The 22,179-nt window shown below is 36.5% G+C and overlaps 2 protein-coding genes across 2 annotated transcripts; both read right to left on the bottom strand.

Annotated features, from left to right (window-relative positions):
• Window positions 1–6,131: 6,131 nt before the first annotated feature.
• Window positions 6,132–6,638, bottom strand: LOC145660878 (zinc finger MYM-type protein 1-like). The gene has a single exon (XM_081726307.1). It carries the CDS (start codon window positions 6,636–6,638, stop codon window positions 6,132–6,134), a length of 507 nt encoding a protein of 168 aa, XP_081582433.1.
• Window positions 6,639–7,186: 548 nt separating this feature from the next.
• LOC145660879 (zinc finger MYM-type protein 1-like) lies at window positions 7,187–7,999 on the bottom strand. Its single transcript, XM_081726308.1, has one exon. It carries the CDS (start codon window positions 7,997–7,999, stop codon window positions 7,187–7,189), a length of 813 nt encoding a protein of 270 aa, XP_081582434.1.
• Window positions 8,000–22,179: the final 14,180 nt, after the last annotated feature.

Genomic DNA, 22,179 nt, shown 5'->3' on the forward strand with positions numbered 1-22,179 from the left:
AACAGCGTAGGTGACGGACCTCTTGCAAAGAGATGATATTCGGCAAATGGACTGGCTTGCAAGTTCCTTCAACATAAATTCCAGAGGACATGTGTGGGATTTGGTAGGGGTACGTCTGTAGCAGGTTCAAAAACACCAAAAATCTTCCAGCCGTAGTCAACTGGTGGAGGAATGGAACTCAGTACTACAACAAGTTATTGCCAACCTTATAAGCAGCATGACAGCACGTTGTAGAGCATGCATTGCTGTCCATGCTGATCACCAGGGCCCGGATCTTGTTGACCTAAAAATTTTTAAAAAGTGACCTATAAAATGACACTAAAATTCCTGTAAAATGACCCTAAAAATCACATAAATTGACCTTAAAACTTACGTTTTCTCAAACTTTTATTTTTTTAAACATTGACATTTTTTAATATCCATTGGATTTTTAATTAACATTTCTCACTCATATTCAAAAAGTATTGTTTCACTTAGTTGCAGTCCATTGATCATTTATTTCTATTGATCAGTCCATTGTACGGCATTGTAAGTATTGAAAGCGTCAATTCACTCCCGAGTTGAAACTAGGAACCACTCTTAAACAATAAAACTTAGCAAGTTTAGATTACAAGAAAATAATAGATAAAAACCTTCTAATGCATTTTTAGTATTCACGTGATCACATTCTTTGTGGTCAATAACCCAAAACTATCTAATTGGCCACCTACCAACCCCCACCTTTCGTTAACCAGCTACAGTTTAGTTTTCATTAGCTTGTTAAGAATGCAGTTTTTCCACTCCAATAGTTAGGAGGTAAGAAAAGAGATTATTCAACTTCGTCTTTTCCACATCCGTAAACCGTGTTCATGTAAAGATTTCCTTATGTAGAAAAAAAGAATAAAAAGACCATAAGTGACCTAAAAGTTACCTTAAAATATTAAAAAATGACCTGAAATTTCAAAACAGCAAAAAGTGACCAAAAGTTGACCCTAAAAAACTATATTTTTAGAACCTAGAGTTGATGGATAACGTTTTTATTTGAACTTGCCTTGTCCTATGAGTAACAGAAAAAAGTTGACTTGTCAACAAGATCCGGGCTCTGCTGATCACATACACTTCTAAGAACCATTTCAATCTTTCCGCAAGTCAGGGTGTCCATCATGAGACACAGTGACTTTAGTGTAAGTTATTGTCTGTCTATAAAAGTGTCATTTTTGTGTTTCTTATTCTTGTTACCTGTATAGTATTGTAGTCAGAGGCGGATCCAGGACGGACTTCTGGGGGGGGGGTTGTAATACTACTACTTAGGGCTACTTTTAAGAGCTCCAAACTCTGGAATAGGTTTTATTAATATACTATAGTGCTGCCAAAATGTCTTGAGCCATGGCAAAAATGTGAACTAAAGCTCGCACCTGCTACACACCCACGCGTTGAGCCAATAAGGGTTCAGCTGTTGCTAAGCGAGAGAGCCTTACAGAAAGGGAATGGAACTTCTTCAGTCGATAGCAGCGCTTGAAATGGAAGACTAGGTGTCAAGTCAATACGGTACCGGGGTATATCCATAGCTGAATGTACCCATTCTTCACATGGGGGCAGTATTTCGAAGTCAACGCCTATGGAAGTGTTACCATTCATTTTGGCGACCACAAAAACCACGGATTTGACACTAATATCGGTCATTTTGGATTATTTATACATGTCTCGGTATTCCCCCTCCCCGCTGACTCCCGACCCGGATACAATTGTAGCTGAATTTGCAAGTCGTCGCTAATGGGAGTTTCACTATTGATCTCAGCGACCGCAAAAACTATGGATTTGACACTAATATCGGTCATTTTGGATATTTTTGCATATATCGGTATCCCCCCCCCCTTGCTGACTTCAGGCCCGCATACAATTGTAACTAAATTTGCAAGTCATTTTTCAGGTATATTTTTCACTATTGTCTAGTGGGTTCACCACTTTCTCTTAGCAAATAAGCTAGATTGTGCCTTCTAGCAGGAAGTCTCTTAGAATAAGCCTTATCCCAGAAAGTTTTGCACATGTTTCGAAAGGCTAAAATGGGATTAGGGAAGTATACAAACGCAATTCTTTGGATAACTAAATATTATACTTTTAACTTAATAGAATCCTTTAAAGTTAAAAGGATTAAACTCAAGCTTCTGTAATCATAGTTTTTTTCTGGAAAGTAAATGTTTCTCTTGAAATTGAACATGAAATTCTCCACTGCACATTTGTCTATCTCTTTGTTGCCCTGCAACCACATTTGTTTTAAAGGATATAGATTTTTAGCACATTTCCCTGCCGTAGCCTTTGTTTCACGTTGTCCAATATCGCTCAATCGGACAAAGTTGAGGTAAGACTGTACTTAGTGCTTCCGCAGGAAGAGCGTGAAATGTTTCTCTAGAAACTGTGACACATTGATTGTGCTTTCACTGTAGAAGGATGTGCTTCTTCTCACCACACTAGCAAATTCCTTACCAGACGAGCACCTTGAAGCTAAATTGCCAATGATAACTGACTTTTTAACATCCGGAATGTCGTTCGTTCCTATTGCCAACACTGTAATATTGCGGTCCTGCAAGAGTGAAAAAGTCGTGTTTGAAGGTAAATTTGTCATCCAATACAAGGCAGTGGCTCTTTCTGGTAAGTAATAGTATGTTGTTGAATTGATTTCTTTGGCACTTTTGTTTCTTGTTGGACTTTATATTGTTCCTTTTATGATTCGTTCAATGATTGACTTTGATGTTCCACACTTTTTGGCCAAAGCGCGCATAGAGAATGACGCGGTCCTTTTAATTTGTTTCAATACTTTCCGTTCCAAGTTTTTCCACTGTATATACATACTAAAAGCGTCAATTCACTCCCGAATTGAAACACAGGAAGCACACTTAAAGAATAGATGTTTGCAAGTGTAGACTGCATACATGAGAATAATAGATAAAAACTCCGTCTAAAATCTTTGTACATCTTCTAATCCATTTTTTAGTTATTCATATGATCACATCCTTTGCAGTCAATAATCCAAAACCATCTGTTTGGCCACCTACCAACCACTACCCCTAGTCAACCATCTACAGCTTATTGTTCATTAACTTTGTAGGAATGCAGTTTTCCACCCCAATAGTCAGGAAGCAGGAAAAGAGATAACTTCGTATTTTTCAAATTCGTAAACTGTTCATTTTAAGATTTCCTTATGTAGAAGTAAAAAACTAAAAAGACCATAAGTGACCTGAAAGTGAACTTAAAATATTTAAAAAAAATGACCCGAAACTTCAAAACAGCAAAAAGTGACCAAAAGTTGATCCTAAAACAATATACTTTTATAACCTTTAGTTGATGGATAACGTTTTTATTTGAAGTTGCCTTGTCCTATGCGTAACAGAAAAAAGTCGACTTGTTAACAAGATAGGGGCCCTGATAATCATTAACAATCTTCATTTAGATTTTTTCTTTAGCTCTCGTCGAAGGTGTTTCTTTAGTTTATGTACGATGAAACATCTTAAGACCATCACCAAACAATTATCAGCTGCTCCAGCACAATCCTGTGAAACATTCATTAATAGGATGATGATTTGGGGAAATTCACAAATATAGCATATTCTAGTAATTTCAGGCTCCATCAACTATTAACTTTATCATGTGACGTACCGTCACATATTAGCGAGAAATTTATACCCCGCCGTTTCGTTTTGCATTCATAAACAGTATTAGAAATTCTATATTTAATTTTTTGCGTTCGGTTTAACTTTTGCGGGCCTTCTAATTTCTCTAGTCTCTTTCGTTAGGGTTGCTCAATCGCTGCACGAAGCAATAGATAATGGTTGTAAGCTATGCATTCGTTTTTTTTTTTTTTTTATCAAAAACGCGGGGAAGCGAATTGTGTTTTTGGTAATTTCTCGAAAAGGTAAAAATAACGCGCCATACCCTTTGTACGGAACAACTGTTTTTATAAGTGGAGGTGCTTTTCTCCAACTGCTCAATTTTAAGCAAGAATAAAATAAAATTATACGTTCCATATCTCTGAAACGTATAAAAAATATATATACAGGATTATTGTCAAGAAGTTACCAATGTTAATCTACATGATCGATGTGAAATAGGAAGTATCCATTCTTCATCTGGTCTAATGCATGTTTGTGAAAATCAGTCCAGGTAGGCCATGACGGGATTATAATTTATTTTGTGAATCGGTGAAACAGCTAGGAATTGTACAGATCTAATTTACCTTCTATTGACATATTAATGCACCATATCACAAAAATATATATCGTAAAAATGCCTGACAGCAAGTTAATAGTGTAAGTTAAGGATCCGTATTTTGCAGATTTTACGTATTGAAACATGGCAGTTATATTGTTTATATTAATAGGCGTAATGATAAGTGTTACCATGTGCGAGTAAGTTTAATTGCCGAACTGCTAGGCATGTAGGACGTTGCTGTCAGGGGTCGCTCCTTGATAGGGCGACCAAAATTAAGCAAAATGCCTTAACATCTTGAATTGCCTCTAATGCTCCCACGATATGTCAACAATGCGCTCTTGTAGGTAGAATTCCGAAATCATAACAATTAAGTTTTGTTCTCTAAGCTGAATTAAAGGATATAGTATACGTCAGTGCTCGTCACTTACCGAGGACGCACGAAGTGCAGTCTTGTACGGATAATTCATTGACCATCTAGGAACTTAAAAATCGGGTAACGAAGCGAGTGTCGTTCACTTTCCTGGTGATACGAATATAAAAAACAACATAAGTGTATCCACCTTTGTGATCGTACTCCTTGTTTGTTTTGTTTGACGGTGAACGCTCTTCAACTGTTTGAGAGTTGTATGCAGTAGTAGCATGTCTAGCGTGTTTGCTTACCGGTTTTTGTGAAGAAAACAGTAGGTGTGAGTGTTATCCCGTAGAGGTTTGCGTCAAGGTTTGGGGTTATTCCCTAGAGGTTTTTGTGAGCTGAACGCAACGCGAAGTTTGTTTTTTTCTTGTTTACTTTCACTTACTGGTAATTTGCATTTTCGGGAATTTTCTTGCGGGCCGTATAACGTCCTGCAGTTCTAGCCAGAGGTTTCGCCTACGTGAAGGTGCCATTTTTTATGGTTCTGCGTACATTGACGTAGTTTATGCTTTGTGTTCTCCAGGTAGGTGGCAGCACGCTGGAGTAGTATGAGGATGGAGAGAAGAAGAAAATGGTGGTATCAGCATGTGTAAGTAAAGTGCGTGGATCGTGAACCAGGTGTACGATTTTTATCTGTATTTATATTGGTGATTTGAAATCTTCTATTCTATTTAATGTGTGATTCTTTTGTGTGGATTGAGTGTTTAATATTGTATAAAAATTATCACTTGGGCGGTAATCACTTGTATGTTGCTCAGTAGGCATTAACTTTTACAGTGCTTTATATTTCTTGATTTTAAAAGAAACCCTTGTACTTATTCTGTGCACGTTTTTGCTTGGTACTCCCTCCCTTATTATATTGCATTCTTGAAATTTGTCCTTGTACTTAAAGATGTTTTTCTAGGAATTTGTTTCTTTTATATGGTATGCGAAGAATAATAATGTGCCCTTGTACGTTGTGTATGAGTATATGTGGGGCATTTGAAACACATATCGCATGTCACGTGCACGTGGATGCTTCTTAGTGTTGCACTACGTATAAAAATGATTTTATAGTGGTAATGGAACACATATGAAACGCAGATCACGGTGTATTCAGACTTCATGTTGGAGTGTGAATACAACATGATCTGTGTTTCTTGCGTGTTCTATTACCACTTCTAAATGTAATAAAATCATTCTTATAAAATACATAGTGCAACAGTAGGAAGTATTCACGCACATAGAAGATAAGGAGGAACTGTTGTATACTATTTCCGAATTAAATAGTAACCAATACCGTTTGAGTGTCTTCAATATCAGAGGCGGCCTTAGTAGTATGCGGGGCCCCGGGCGGGGAGGATCGGTAGGCGAAGCCCCCCCGAAACGAGGAAACATAGGTAAAATTTTTGAGGGGGTAAGGGGTTCTTATGGCATGGGGGTCGATATAACTTACGACATTAATGATTCGGAAACATTTTACATGCATGCAAGATCAACAAACTAGAACACATAATAAAACTATCACTGACTTACGAAGCAGCTGCTTTGACGGTCACAGACGGAAGTCCACTTTTCTGGCTTCTCGCTGTGCAAAATCGTTGATAAGGTCCTCGTGGTCCATTATTGAGGCAACTTCCTTTTCGATGGACAAAATAGCTAAACCGCACAATCTGCTTTGCGACATTGTTGATCGTAGATAGTTTTTGATAAGTTTCAACTTCGAAAAGCTTCTTGCCGCGCTGGAAACTGTCACAGGAATTGTCAACATAATTCTGTATGCAATAAAAATGTTGGGAAATGAATCTCGAATGGGCCAAACGTACTGAAGACACTCTTGGGCGGCATTGATGTTATCAGGAAGCATTTCTCGAAAAATCTTCAATTCTGCGCACAAGTCAATTCCGTCCAAATCGCGTGAATCTTCTGCGCGTAACATGTTGTCCAAACCCATGCAGCACTTTAACAAATAATCGTCGTTCAATGACCGCAAATCCTTCAAGTTGTATAGAAATCCAAAGATTGAAGCATACTCTTCCAGTTGTTCGAATCTTTTTTCCATTGAGGTAAGTGCTTGATCCACTATCCATAAGAAATATCCTGTTCTGAAGGACTCCTCCGGCGAAGATGTTTCTTCGTCGTTACCCTCAGAATCGAATTGTTTTTTCTTTCATCTGACTCTTCGTTCCTTGAATTTCTGAGCTACGTTCATTTCGGACGCAATTTACTTTGCTGCGATCATAGCATCGGAGAATCCGGTTTTCCGGTACTTTCTCAAGAAAGTAACAAGGCCTTTGATTTGCTGTATTGCCACATCGAGCTGCATGTCAGCTGATTGCAAAGTTTTGCTGACAGCATTCACAGCAAATAAAATGCCATACCATATGATTAAGCTCAGAATAAATTCGAAGCTTTCGAGCTCATAATTTGCAAGACATTCGGCTTCACTTTTTACTAGCGGATCATTGGCGTATCTGCGACAGTCAACAGTGCCTTCCTGACTTCTTTCGTCTGATAACGCAGCGCTTTCACACTTTCCAGGCGGCACTCCCACCGCGTTTCTGAATGTGATTTTGTAGTCATGAAAGGCACGTTTTCTTCCAAAAATTTTCACCTTTCAGCCGAGGCAGCAAAGCATTTATATATTCTCTGTATGACACCAAAAAACGTCACTGCTTGGGAGTTGCATTTAGCCATGTCTCCTAAAACAAGGTTCAAATTATGACAGCCACACGGAGTGTAAAATGCTCGACTGTTCGTGCGAAGAATGTGCTCATGAACTCCTTGGTGTTTTCCCTTCATGTTCGCACCATTGTCGTACCCATGGCCACGACAATCGGCGATGTCCAGACCGAGGTTCGCCAGTGCGGCAAGAAGAGCTTCAGACAACCCCTTTCCTGTTGCGTTGTCCACATCCAGAAATTCGATGAAGTGCTCCACCACCTTCACTTCCGGATCTGATACGTCCACAAAACGCAATATTAGGGACATCTGCTCTTTGTGGCCAACATCAGTAGTGCAGTCAAGGATGACGGCAAAATATTTAGCAAGTTTAACTTTATCAATAATTTTCCCCTTTACTTCTGACGCCATCAGGTCGATAAGGCCGTTTTGGATCCTATGCCCGAGGTAATGGTCATGAGCCTCGTCGTTCTTAATTCGGCGGAGATGTTCTTGCTTGGTTTGATCAAATTTGGCCAGCATCTCAACTAAGCCTAAAAACTGACCATTGTTCGGCGCATAAAGTTTCTCCGTTCTCCCACGAAATGCGCTGTTGTTTTCGGCAAGGTAGTGTACAATCGCTAGAATTCTTGTTAACAATGCGCGCATATGCAGCTTTTCTTTTCTAATTCGTTCTTGCATCATGTTATCTATTGCGCTGTCATTGGACATTCTCCGAGCTGATTCCAACCACGCTGTCATGCACTTAACGTGATTTACAGAAACTTAGTGGTGCTGAAGTTTATCGCCAAGATGCTTCCAGTCGCAGCAGCCTTCGTTTGCTAACTGGCCTCTAGTAGCTGTCGTGCCAAACAACTTACAAGGAAAGCAAAATACTCTGTCTCTGATCTTCGAATAACTTAGCCATCCCCTATCCACTGTTTCTCCGTTCGGCATCCTCCGTCTAAAGAAATTGTTCGGAAAATGTCTGTTACCTTCGTCCTTTGGGTATTCACAGTCACTTAGCCTGATTGGACCCTTCTCCACTAACATGTCACGCACTTCACTGTTAATATGTTTCCAATTACCTGGATCGTATATGTCCTCGAACAGTGTGCTCGTCGTTTGAAGAGTGTCAGAAGCATGCAGAAAAATGGTCGCGCTTTCACAGGAGAGGTCACTTTCTGGGTCTGTTGCAACAACGCTGTCCCCAGAGAATTGCACCAAGTGCTTGTGGGACAACAGGGCGTAGAAACAGTTTTGTTGCCGGCTAGTTTGTTTTCTTCATCGGACGCAAAACTTGGTATCACAACCTGGTCTGTCGCATCACACCGGTCGCTCACAGTCACAGACAAATCATCATCCGTGTTCTCAAGTTTTTGGTGTTGATCCGCTGATTTTACCGCTACAACAAACTTGTCCAAAGATCCCTTTTGCTTCTAAATGAAATCTTCTTTATATTTCCGTTTCTTGGCTTTCGCAGCCCCACTTTCGTATTTACGGAATTTGTCTCTGTCTCTGCCACTCATGGTGGTCACTTATTCTTTGCCCAATAAACGAATAATCGGAAGACACTCACGCACTAATCATAACATTACGTATCCACATCTCACTACGACTTCGCGGTCCGAATTCCGAAGCCAAGCTGAGGTGCTACACAAGGCGTGCAATAGGAGCTATTTCTTGGAAGCGATGGCTCAGAGGTATCCGTAGCAACAGGACCACTTTTCTGACCCAAAAGCAACAAACAATATGACTTCTCACTCTATTTCGACAACAAAGAAAAGTTGAGACAAGGCCATTTAGAGTCACGTGCATGGTATTAGCGTCGCCTTGTTTGCTGATCCATTGTTAATCCGAAACTCAAGGGCGTAATTATTACGGTACTTTAAAACCAAAAATATCATGCTAAACGCTTTCATAGTAATGGTGTAGATTTCGGGAATTTAAGGCTTCTAAAAGTAAAATACTGAGTAAGAAGTTCTGGTTTATGAAAACTGGTTTTCGAAGAAATCCACCACACCGTATTATTGGCCAAAGTATTCACTTAATTCTAAGCTACGGTACATTAGAATGTTGCTGAGGCCCCGCATATTTGAGCTGACTGTGACAAGAGAACATCCCATCGCGGGGCCTGGGGCGGATGCCCCAGTCGCCAGCCCCAAAGGCCGCCTCTGTCAATATTTATATGCTTTTGTTAAGTTAGTATATAAGTGTCATTTCTTCTTGCGTTATCGCGTTTATTTAGTAAATTCTCATGTTTATACTCTGAAATGTATCGCATATCTGAAATCAGATATAATATATTGACCGAATTAATGCGCAGTTATATTCTCTTCACAAGATATTCAACTTGTTTTCCCTTACCCCAAGAGAGGGCTGTTCTAGAAATTTTGTTTTCCTTAGAGAACAGATGGCTGTGTTGTGTTCGAGTAATAAAGTAATGACGTGGTAGGAAATGTCAATAACACCTTATAAATTGAAATATAGGATAATAATATCGACACCAAACAATTGAAATATGAAGTACAATCCTTGTCGCTTCGAGTTTACTGTTTCATCGCCGATAATGATAATTAGTGGAAGCGTTTCAACCTTCATTCCTCAGAACAAGCATTCCTGTTAGCTGTTATTAATGATATTACATCAAATTTTGGCATCCTCAATAAACACTAGCCAATGGCTATGCAGAGAAAGTAAAATTTGTTACGTGGGTGTGCCAATCTTGTAATGTATATGCCATTATTTACTTTACGCTAGTTAAGCATATTGAAGTGTAGCTATCCCCTACCAAAAAAAAAAAAAAAAAAAAACTTTTGTAGAATGATGGATAGGTAAATTGTTAGTATAATTATGCATGGGTTCAAATGATAGTAGTGAGTGTTCTCTAATAAATGACAGTGTGGTTTAGTAATTGAGTGAAATAAGCTTTTTATGTGTAGACACCAGTTGCTCCCTTTATTTACGTTGTGACTGTTACTTTGTTTGTGTAGCCCCATTGTAAGTTTACGTCGACGTATTAGAAAAGGTACGAATCTTGTATATGATGTTTAATCCCTGAGTGAATTAGAGTGCAGCTGTATACGCCTCTTTGTTATAATTCATGTTAATTGTGAAATACTTCGTTTAAAATATATTGAGTTTGGAGCTCTTCGTTTCTCAGATGCAAGGGATACCGAATTTTATGATTTATTTGAATATGGTGCCTTGTTTTTTTATATGCTTCACTCAATACCATCATGAGAGTATCCATCGTAACAGTATATGATCTGACAGGTTGATTTTCATCTAAATAATCGAGATAGGATAAAATAAATTCATATCAAGGGGTAGTTAACCTAAAATAAAATAAATGTAAGTCATCTAATATCTGCTGAGTATGTCTAAGCGAGTGATAGGCCACCTTTTTCAGATTGATAGGCCACGTAACTATACTTCCTCTGGATTTCAACATTTTTCCTCCATTTATTTGTCTAAAAAAAAAGTAACTGGTCAGAGGTCGAGTGCATATTAGATAGTAGAAATTATAGTGATTTGCTTGTTTGACATTTGATAAGTTCTATCAATACAACAGAAGTTTTCGAAACTAACAACGTTAGTGGTCCAAAATAGTTTATACGCTAACTACATATGAAGTAATTTATTTCTCATGAGCCGTTTATGAAAACAAAATTAATGTTTACAGTTGCAGTTCAACCCATTTTTTTCTTTCCGCCTTCGTGTTAGAGACAGTTGAGTAACAATTGAAGGATTAATGTTATAGATTCATAATATTTCATTTATGCTGTGTGAGTGTGAACAATGGTCTAAGATATTTCGCTATTTAGTAGCTATTTTGATTTCTGTGCTCATTGAAGAGGGCAATCTTAAAAATCAAGGTTATTTCCGGCAAATGCAGTGCAGCTCATTCTCTTGCCTACTTGAGATTGGTAGTTTTGTGAGTCTATATGACTATTTAGAAATAAGATCCCTGTTTGAATTAAAGGAACATTGAATCAGACACGTAGCCAAGGGGTGGGTCCGGGGGGTCCGGACACCCCTTCGGAACCAGAAATGTAAAAAAATTAAGGAAGGATGAAACAATTAGAAACAAGAAAAAGAAGAATCAGCGTTAAAAATATAAAGCTACAGCATGTGTTTGGTTACTCTTTCTTATGAGAAGCTTTCTGTGGAAGAAACGGAGCATTCCGAATTCTATTTAGCTAATCCTATGGACTACAAATGACGATCGAGAAATCGTTTCGATCAGATAGATTCTCAGAACTTAAGAAACTCTGAAGATTATATCTATTTCAATACTTTTTTATATATTATTTTACTCGAGATTCTTAATATTTCGTTATTAAAATACTTACTCCTCATTTTATTGTCTTTAAAACACATCCTTATTCTATTGTCCTAACAAACCAATATGGGTATGTTGCCAGTAAAATAGTTTAGATTGATCGAGCCTCTGGTGTGTAACCAGAGTATTTCATGTCATGCTCCCCTTTTACGAAATCTTGGCTAAACGAACCAATATATGTTTACATAAAATAGTTTAGAATGATCGAACCCCTGGTGTGATAACCGCAGTATTTCGTCACGGACCCCCCCTATTACGAAATCCTGTCTACGTGCCTGATTGAATGCTTTAAGATTACTAGTCTCGTAAGCCCAGAACATACGAAACGTGTTACATTGTTGCCACTAGTAAGTTATCATAACTTAAGATTTTAGTTCGCATATTTATGTAGGATTTTGTTATTTAAAGTTGAGTTCACAATGTATCCTCGTCCTTTGTATAAATAGTTGATAATTTTCATTGAATGCCAGTATCAAACTGCACACTTGGAAAATAATGACAGTAAATTGACAAAAGCAAGTAGTAAATCGAATAGAAGTTTTTCACCAGTCAATAATCTTTGAATCCTTTCTAATAATATTAAGAGATGAAACTGTACAAGCGAAGTTACGATGGTTAATGCTCGGTATTATTGACCATAAATTGACATCAGCTTATGTAATCCAACCGATAATAATGATAATAGTTCTCAATTCACTTATTAAGATGAATGATCAGATAAACCGGATATTTTTTTTCTTTGACGATTTTATTGATACTTTGTAAAAACTAGTATGTAATAATCATTGTATCTTGAAGCCGGTCTACTTCTGCTGAGGACTTAGTGTAACTTATTACACTGAAGAGTTAGTGTAACTTACCCAGATAATAATTTCAGTGTTATTTTGCTCTTTTGAATATATATTATTTGATATAAAAAGTTTCTTAATGAAACTTCCATCAATTTTCTCCACTTTTGCGGTTTACTAGCAGCATTTAAGGTTATGAAGCATATTTCTTTTACTTAATCGTTCTTGTCGGGATTTTTTTCTTTTGAAGTGTTATCCCGTATGATTGATCGTGTGGAACCTCGTGAATACTAACTCTAATGCACTTATTTATCAACGTAACCTAACGTAGATTAGAGTACTTGTTACTACGTGACGTATTGCGTAGAGTTTAGTAACCTTCATGTTTAATTCAATCTTTATGAACAATTAGTATCTCCTGAGATGAAAGATTCGGACCCTTAGTTAAACTACAAATAATTATGCCTGAATTTTTATATATATATTTGCTTATTGTACTATATTCTACAGTGAGACATGTCTTAATGTAAACCAATTTAGTCATTCAAGTAAATCGAGGAGAGTTCGTTGCCTCTGATTAAAGTTGTCTCATTTACCAATGTGTTTAAAATACTAATTTTTACTTGTATCCAGATGCGCTCGAGTATTTAAAGGAAAGAAATTAAAGTTATCATTGACTTCCATACATGGAACTTCGATGCGTCGTCGTAACTGCCATCTATGATAAATCAAAATAATGTAAACTGTTTGACAAATTTTGTCTCTAGCCATAAATTGTATTATAATTGATAATAAAAAGATATATTATTGGTGAGATGTGATACGAGTCGTCAGGCAATCCTCGTTAGTTTAATATCAGTGCATAGTAAAGATCTGTAAACCGTCAGTTCTGTTAGCATTGAGTGCAAGCTGAATCCAAGTGCAAGTGAATCCAGTACCAAATAGTAAATTTATCAGTGAATTTATTAAATCAGGCCTACCTTATGAATTTAATGGAAGTGCGTGTTAAACAGCCTTCTGCCTCGTAGATCTTTATATCGACTAACGTGTAACAGCAGCTCATAAGATTATTTACAAATAATGCATTATATTCATCGAACAACCATGTTCATCAAAGCATCAATACATTTAAGAACCCGAACTATTCAGCTAACGGTGTTTGTTCCCCGATTCAAAGGATAGTAACTCAATCTGGCTACAATCATTTGACCAATTTATGATAAGAAGATTTAAACTGTGCAAACGATTAGTTTCGAGGAAATATTACTTCACTTCGAAGTAATTCACAAAGGAAAAACTTAATGTGGATTAATTTCTTCAAGTGCAAATAATAACTTACCAGTATTACTGCACATACATATATTGAGTAAAATATTGACTAACGATCTGGAAAGATTCTTCGTGAGGTACTAAACGACTGCGATATTACCCGAGCTAATATCAAAGACTAACATTCATGTTATGTGCATTTATTGAATTTTAATTTTTTTCTTATTTTTATTTTCACCTTTTTAAATACTAAACTCGGATCTAAATAATTGTTCATTTAAAGACTGTTGTATATTGTCTATTTATATATTAGTATAAATTATAACCATGAATCATTAAGCATTCTAAACATGGTGTGTCAATTGTTTTATATTTCATAACTACTCAAATATCTAATATCTAGCGTGTAACAAATGATGCTACTTTTACTGTTGTTTATCGTAATATTTGTAACCATTTCTTGAAGTTACATATATATATTTCACCATACTCAATATTCATACCACTCAAGACTGAATATAGAGGATTTTTTTTGTCTCTCATATTATAACTTGTGCTATGTAATAATATATAACTAAATGATAAATAAAGGTTTGAACAACTGCGTTCGCATACAAAGCTAAAATTGATCAATATATTAAGTACGAACTGTGATAATTTGAATTTTTGCTGTGATATTCAAATATACGCATATTCTATTATTGTGTTGTGATATTGCAAATACATATCGACTTTAAGTATTTTTTGTTTTATATACATTTTTTGTATTGGAATGCAGTAGCGTAGTATGCTTATAATAGAAATAAAAGGAAAGATGGTATTCATGTATTTAATTCGTATCTCCTTGAATTTTGTTTTAAAAATTATAATTAGAATAAGGGTACATATATGAATATTTTCTAATATAAGGTTAAGAATCAACAGAATAAAGCTTAGAGAATAAAACTTCATTTATTTACATAAACATAAGGTAATAATATAACATTATTTTCAGATATATTAGAAGAAATGATACAGTGAAACCTGTGTATGTTGGCCATCATTGGTTCCATTGAAAAGTGGCCAACTTAGACAGGTGGCCAACTTACAGAAAATAAATGTGCTTGGTGTATTTTTAGAATGGAGTTTCTAGTATTACTTGATTGAAAAATTTTAATAAGCAATGGCACGTCAGGTACTTTTAAACCATTGAGTTTAACGTTCCTTTCAGCTGCGAGGCTATACGAGTACTTATAAATAATGTATATTAAGTAATCATAACAATATAAAGTACTACAAAAAATACTAAGGGCCGCGGTGGCTCAGCGGTAGAGCGTTCACCTCTGGTGCTTGGGGTCCCGGGTTCGATCCCAGCCCCCGCCAAGTGAACTTTGTGGTGGACAAACACCGTGTGCGTGGGTTTTCTCGGGGTTCTCCCGTTTCCTCCCACTTTCTTCATTCCACCATTTCATTCATTGCTCATCATCACCGTCTCCTTTAGCCTAACCGGCATAACCGTGGGACGTAAAACTCAAAGATTTCATTTCATTTTTACAAAAAATACTACAGTATGTTTGATACACACAATTTATTCAACTTTCTACGTTTCGAATCCATTATGAATTCATGAATCCAACACGGCTTCTTCCACTGAACAGAGATCACTGAACACACACACCGAAATCTGATTCGCTCTTTTGCTGTCTGTAGAGTAAGAAACTTTCATCTGAACTGATTAAATTAGGTGACAATTATTTTCTGTAGATACCTTTCGAAAAAATGGAAATCAGTTATTAATTACGAATTTATTTATGATAGTTCATTCTAGAGGAGTTTCTTTTATTCTTTTTTGGCATATATGCACATTCTAATTTTGTAGTTAACTACTTCTTGTTAATGAGCTACAAGTGTTTCCCTCGGAGCAAAAACCTCCGCTACCTTTCGACAAGATGTCAGGTGCCAATAGTTGACAATTGAGATGGTTAGCTTTAACCTTGAGAATTTTCCGGAATTACTAAAACTACCCAATGTTAAAAGAAGAGGATATAGGTAAGGTTTTACCAAAACAGACAGGGTAAACAAATACGTGCAACTATTTCCTGAATACCTGTACGTTCTTTTAGTTCCTTCACCACCCCTTTATCAGGGTATTGTTCTGGCCATTGACCTCCAAGAACAAGTCGTGGAAATCCATACTTCTTTATCTCCAGTCACAAATACAAAACATCTGCCTCCCATATGGGAATACGAAAGAGTTAAGAAAAATAACAAAACGGTGTTTTGCATGGGCAAGATACGCAGGTAAATTTATCATTATCATCATGATAAACGTTGCTTCAATGTGGCCAACTTCCAAGATAGACAGGTGCCAACTTACAGAGTAATAAGTAACGAATGTTTTATGGGAAATTGCAGGTTCAAGACGAATCAGGTCAAAATAAGCAGGTGGCCAAGTTGACAGGTTTTACTGTATTTATTTTCTCAATCATATACATTTGCGTAAATAATTCTTCTTTTTATGAAAGTAACCTCGAACATGTGTGTTTATAAATAATTGTGATGTTGATACAAAAGACAAAATGCAAATCAGGAATAATTAATATCGACACAGTAAATAACGTTCTCTCAAGTTAGAGAGTGAACAAGGCTCTTTAAGGTGGTCCAAAAATACTTATTCAGTAATTAAGCAAGTAAATTCAAGTTTAAAGAAAATGAAAACGTACTTTCGGGGATCTTTCCCAACGTTCTCTCAAGTTAGAGAGTGAACAAGGCTCTTTAAGGTGGTCGAAAAATACTTATTCAGTAATTAAGCAAGTAAATTCAAGTTTAAAGAAAATTAAAACGTACTTTCGGGGATCTTTCCCTTCCTCTCCAATTACCCTTTCCTTCATGCCTTATCCTAATCTTCCTCTCTTTGCTTCATCTTTTCCCCCTTTTTTCTCCATATTTCTCGCTTTCTACCTCTCTTTATCATTTACTATTAGATTTTTCTAGTGTAACCTTTTCCCCTCTCCTATTTCCTTTCTTCTTATATCTACCTTCCTTTTTGAAACCACCTCCATTCTCACGGATTTGCTTGTGAGTATGCTAAGTATGCGGTCAACAAAATTTCAAATTATCTTCGGATGAAGTTCGCCTGACTGTCACAACCAGAGTAACACCAGGCTAACAAGCAAACCAGAGCGAGATTGGAGGGGACGGTGCGTTTCAATCAGGATGGATACTCTGTCTTCAGTGAGAGTAATTGCATTGCCATTTGCTGATTTGTGATCAGATAATGGGTTATCATTCACTTAGAGTTTTGACAAAGCTCCAATAAAGGTTTAGTTATGTAGGAAGTCATCGGATTTTGTTGACGAGAATCTGGGACGTACGTAAGTACCTAGTTCTCCACGAGGGCGCCGATCCTGGGGCGGCCGACGGGCCCAAGCTCCCCTAAAGCTCATGTGGGCCCCCCTTTTGTATTTATGAATACACAATATTTGGCATAATTTGAGTGTGATTTGTCTTAATATATTAATATATATACCTTCTGCATCTGAATGGGCCCCCCAAATTTACAGAGAAATCGGCGCCCTTGTTTCTCCGAAATGTCAATGAGCATCTCACGTTGGCAATACAATAAACTTTTAACCTATCGGGTGAAAACTATTTTTATCTGATTTGATTTTCAGAACATTCAATCGCACTACCTAATATTTAAACAGTTTTGTGCTATAATCTGTTGGAGAATACTTTTAAACAAAAGGATAATATTTTAATCTTTAAATATTTGTATTCTTTAAAAAGAAGACAAATGCATACTAAGAAATTATAATCTCTATTCTCCCCCCCCCCCGAAAAAAAGTAAAAAGACCTCTATGTCTTTCTATGTTCATGAAGTTATTTAAAATTTATACGACATAAAAAAACATTGTTTGAATTCTGGAAGTTCCATCTACACAGTGACTACTCACGCTAGTGAACAATGGCACATAAATACAACCTCCTGTGTCAAGGTAGGTAAAGGCTTACTTTATTTTTTCTCTTTATTACCAAAGTAAGTAAAATTTGGTATAGTTTCAGCTGGAAATTATTAAATAGTATTCTAATCTCAATATATAGTGCTTGCAGTAAATTAAATAGCTTTCTAACTACTAACCTGAAAATATTAACACTTTCACACCCAGCTGGCCAAAGTGGCACACACCGGTGTGTCACTTTTTTAATCTGCTCCTCTGTGGACGCTAATTATGATATCGGGGTACTTTGAAATTTGATTAGGGAATTTTTTGTAAATTGTCATCCCTAAATTTCGCTCAATAATTTCCCTCCCACTGGCAACACTGGAATGTAACTTACACCAAAAAATAGCCACACCCCTCTTCTAAAAAAACAAAGCCTTAACCATATCAATCGGGTATATAGTTTTGAGCAGGCAGTCACTAACTGAAAATGTAGGTAAACGCCAAAAATTACTTGGGCCCGAAAGGGTTAAAAGAATAAAAAATTATGGACCCGCACTTTCTAATGAATTTCTAAATGATCTAGACGTGGAAAAAGTATCAGCAGCATCAAGGACAAAGTAGCAGTGTTCGTAGCTTGAGAAATTTCGTAAGTAAATTTAGATAAATGTAAAAAAGGGAATTTTTTTGATAAAAAGTGAGTATCCAGGGAAATTCTCATGCTGTCTGATTGACCATTTTTTATTTCTGAAAAACAAATAAAAAATGTAAGAAGGAAAAGTAAAAATAGAAGCAAAAAGAAATGTAGTTGGCATTTCCTTTAATATAGCTAAATTAATATTATCACACAACTTCTGTCGTAGGAATTGAACACTCAACGAACTAGGAAAAAATTTGATAAGAAAAGGGAAAACTTTGTATCAGCAGAGGGAAATTTTCTTTAAGAAACTTGCGAACTAAGAGGATGAGGAGGACGAAACGAAGTGGAAGGGGTTCCATGCTACCTGGCAATTTTGAGCGAGCAAGGTCCCTGTCATTTCAGGATATAATATGCCACCTCACTGCGTAATTATTTAAAGGTATATTTCATTTTAAATAAAATGACCAAAAAATATTACCAACGCCTGAGTGATGCTAGATTTAAGAGGCTGTTACAAGGCAGTTTAGAAAATTTAATTCCTTAACTCCTTGTCGCTCATATTTCAGTAGCTTGGTCAGATTGCGACGCGGTCTGTGTGTACAGAATATAAGTGAAGGTGTCGCTGTTTTCTCCAAAATAGAATCTATAAGATATATGAGGTGTGTCATTAATCTGCGCTACAGATCGTGGTCCGGTTTCACCGGAATACTGATTGTTTTAGCAATAGTTTTATGATTGTTTTTCGTTGGAACAGAAATGTTAGGGGGAAAATCTTTCTTAGGAAACAAATGTCTCGTAAAATTGTTAGGGGAAAAAGGTCTTTCGTTGAAATAGAATTGTTAGGGAAAAGTGTCCCTTCGTGAACGAGTCAACTTTGGAGGTATGATCAGATGGAAAATTTGGATCAAAACGATATGTGTGAATTTTTATATTTTCAATAGACGGGAAAGGGGCCGTGTAAGAGATCTCTCAAGAGGCTTTGCAAGAGTTCCCTCAAGGGGTATCTTTTATGATGTGCGGATCGGAAACTAGGAAGAAGTTGGCCCATTTTCTGTTACATAATTTAAGAGATTACGTTGGTTGGCAACGAATCTCATTGTTGGAATTATAATCACACCATTATTGAAATTAACAATACATTTACTACTCTATTGACATTATTTGGCCACTATGTGAAATTTTGTTCCTTAAAAAAGACTCATAATTACAACTAGTATGATTTTTACTTGGTAAAATCAATATATTGTATTCATTAATGCTTTCTCGAGTTTTAATACAATCAGGCTACATACTCGTATTCTCCTTTGCTTCCATGCAATGTTCCCTTCAGAAAATAAAAATATTCCGTGAGCCACATTTAGTATTTGGAGCGGAACATATTACTTTCACACGGAGGGTACTATTCTGTATAATTATTATATTTTAGACGTATTAGTTTGGTTACCTCTGGGGGCAGTCTCAAAGCTCCGGGTTGTCAGTGTGACCCCAGAAACAAGTCTGGAACTAGGGATGCGCACGAGTCGACACACACTTCGTAAAATTCGAGATGAGTCGAGGCAAACGTATTTTTCGACTCGAATTTTCGAGCCGAGACTCCTCGTAAAAATGTCGACTCGACTCGACTGTCTCGAAAATATTTGTATAATTTTTAATATTATTTTGAAGAAAGTATTCACTCAGAAACAGCCTTGAAAGCTATTCCAGCACTTATTACTTTAGAAAGGTACAGAACGCATAAACTTAATCTTACGAGATGAAGATTAAGTCGAGTCCTTACTCAATGTCGAGTCGATTGATACCATTCAAGTTCACTTTCCACTTATAGATTTTAAAACAGCAATGACGGGGGGTACAAATTCTCCGGTGAAATCTTACCCCATCGGCTAGATCAAAGGGATGTTATAACAATAGTGTCGGAACTATCTTAATCGAGTCCTTTGGCAATGTCCAATCGATTGATACCATTGAAGTTCACTTTCCATTTATATATTTTATAACAGCAAGGGGGGGTACAAATTCCCCGGTGATTTCTTACCGGGTGTTAAGAAATCTCCGGTGATTTTGTACCCCCCGGTACATTTTTCAGCATTCAGGTTTTCACCGTGACACCGGCATTTGCAGAAATAATAGAATATATATATTGTTATACACCATATAATAATGTATATAAAAATAATTTTAATTATATTAATTATATTTATATACTTTTAAATTACAGAGACTATTTTTTTTTAAAAAATAATTATTTAGTGTTTTTCAAAAATGTCAATTTTGTTTACATTTAAATGTTGAACTGAAGAATTTTGGCTGGACAATTATATATACTGCCTATATATTAGTAGTTAATTGCACGTAAGGGACATAATTCCGCTGTTGATGTTATTAGAAGTAAAAAACATCACTGCTTCCAACCTTATTTCTAATTTGTTTTAAACCTATTTTCTTTTTCTATTAATAAATATATTTCATATTATTAGATTTAATTAACTGAATTGAGCTCAAAATTAAATCTTCATCTCGCAAGATTAAATTTATGCGTTCTGTACCTTTCTAAAGTAATAAGTGCTGGAATAGCTTTCAAGGCTGTTTCTGAGTGAATACTTTCTTCAAAATAATATTAAAAATTATACAAATATTTTCGAGACAGTCGAGTCGAGTCGACATTTTTACGAGGAGTCTCGGCTCGAAAATTCGAGTCGAAAAATACGTTTGCCTCGACTCATCTCGAATTTTACGAAGTGTGTGTCGACTCGTGCGCATCCCTAGTTCCAGACTTGTTTCTGGGGTCACACTGACAACCCGGAGCTTTGAGACTGCCCCCAGAGGTGAACAAACTAATACGTCTATAATATAATAATTATACAGAATAGTACCCTCCGTGTGAAAGTAATATGTTCCGCTCCAAATACTAAATGTGGCTCACGGAATATTTTTATTTTCTGAAGGGAACATTGCATGGAAGCAAAGGAGAATACGAGTATGTAGCCTGATTGTATTAAAACTCGAGAAAGCATTAATGAATACAATATATTGATTTTACCAAGTAAAAATCATACTAGTTGTAATTATGAGTCTTTTTTAAGGAACAAAATTTCACATAGTGGCCAAATAATGTCAATAGAGTAGTAAATGTATTGTTAATTTCAATAATGGTGTGATTATAATTCCAACAATGAGATTCGTTGCCAACCAACGTAATCTCTTAAATTATGTAACAGAAAATGGGCCAACTTCTTCCTAGTTTCCGATCCGCACATCATAAAAGATACCCCTTGAGGGAACTCTTGCAAAGCCTCTTGAGAGATCTCTTACACGGCCCCTTTCCCGTCTATTGAAAATATAAAAATTTACACATATCGTTTTGATCCAAATTTTCCATCTGATCATACCTCCAAAGTTGACTCGTTCACGAAGGGACACTTTTCCCTAACAATTCTATTTCAACGAAAGACCTTTTTCCCCTAACAATTTTACGAGACATTTGTTTCCTAAGAAAGATTTTCCCCCTAACATTTCTGTTCCAACGAAAAACAATCATAAAACTATTGCTAAAACAATCAGTATTCCGGTGAAACCGGACCACGATCTGTAGCGCAGATTAATGACACACCTCATAATATCTTATAGATTCTATTTTGGAGAAAACAGCGACACCTTCACTTATATTCTGTACACACAGAGCGCGTCGCAATCCGACCAAGCTACTGAAATATGAGCGACAAGGAGTTAAGGAATTAAATTTTCTTAACTGCCTTGTAACAGCCTCTTAAATCTAGCATCACTCAGGCGTTGATAACATTTTTTGGTCATTTTATTTAAAATGAAATATACCTTTAAATAGTTACGCAGTGAGGTGGCATATTATATCCTGAAATGACAGGGACCTTGCTCGCTCAAAATTACCAGGTAGCATGGAACTTCTTCCACTTCATTTCGCCCTCCTCATCCTCTTGGTTCGCAAGTTTCCTTAAGAAAAT

The sequence above is a fragment of the Thermobia domestica genome, chromosome 9 (assembly GCF_964235325.1).
Source record: "Thermobia domestica chromosome 9, izTheDome1.hap1.1, whole genome shotgun sequence".
NCBI classification, from domain to species: domain Eukaryota; kingdom Metazoa; phylum Arthropoda; class Insecta; order Zygentoma; family Lepismatidae; genus Thermobia; species Thermobia domestica.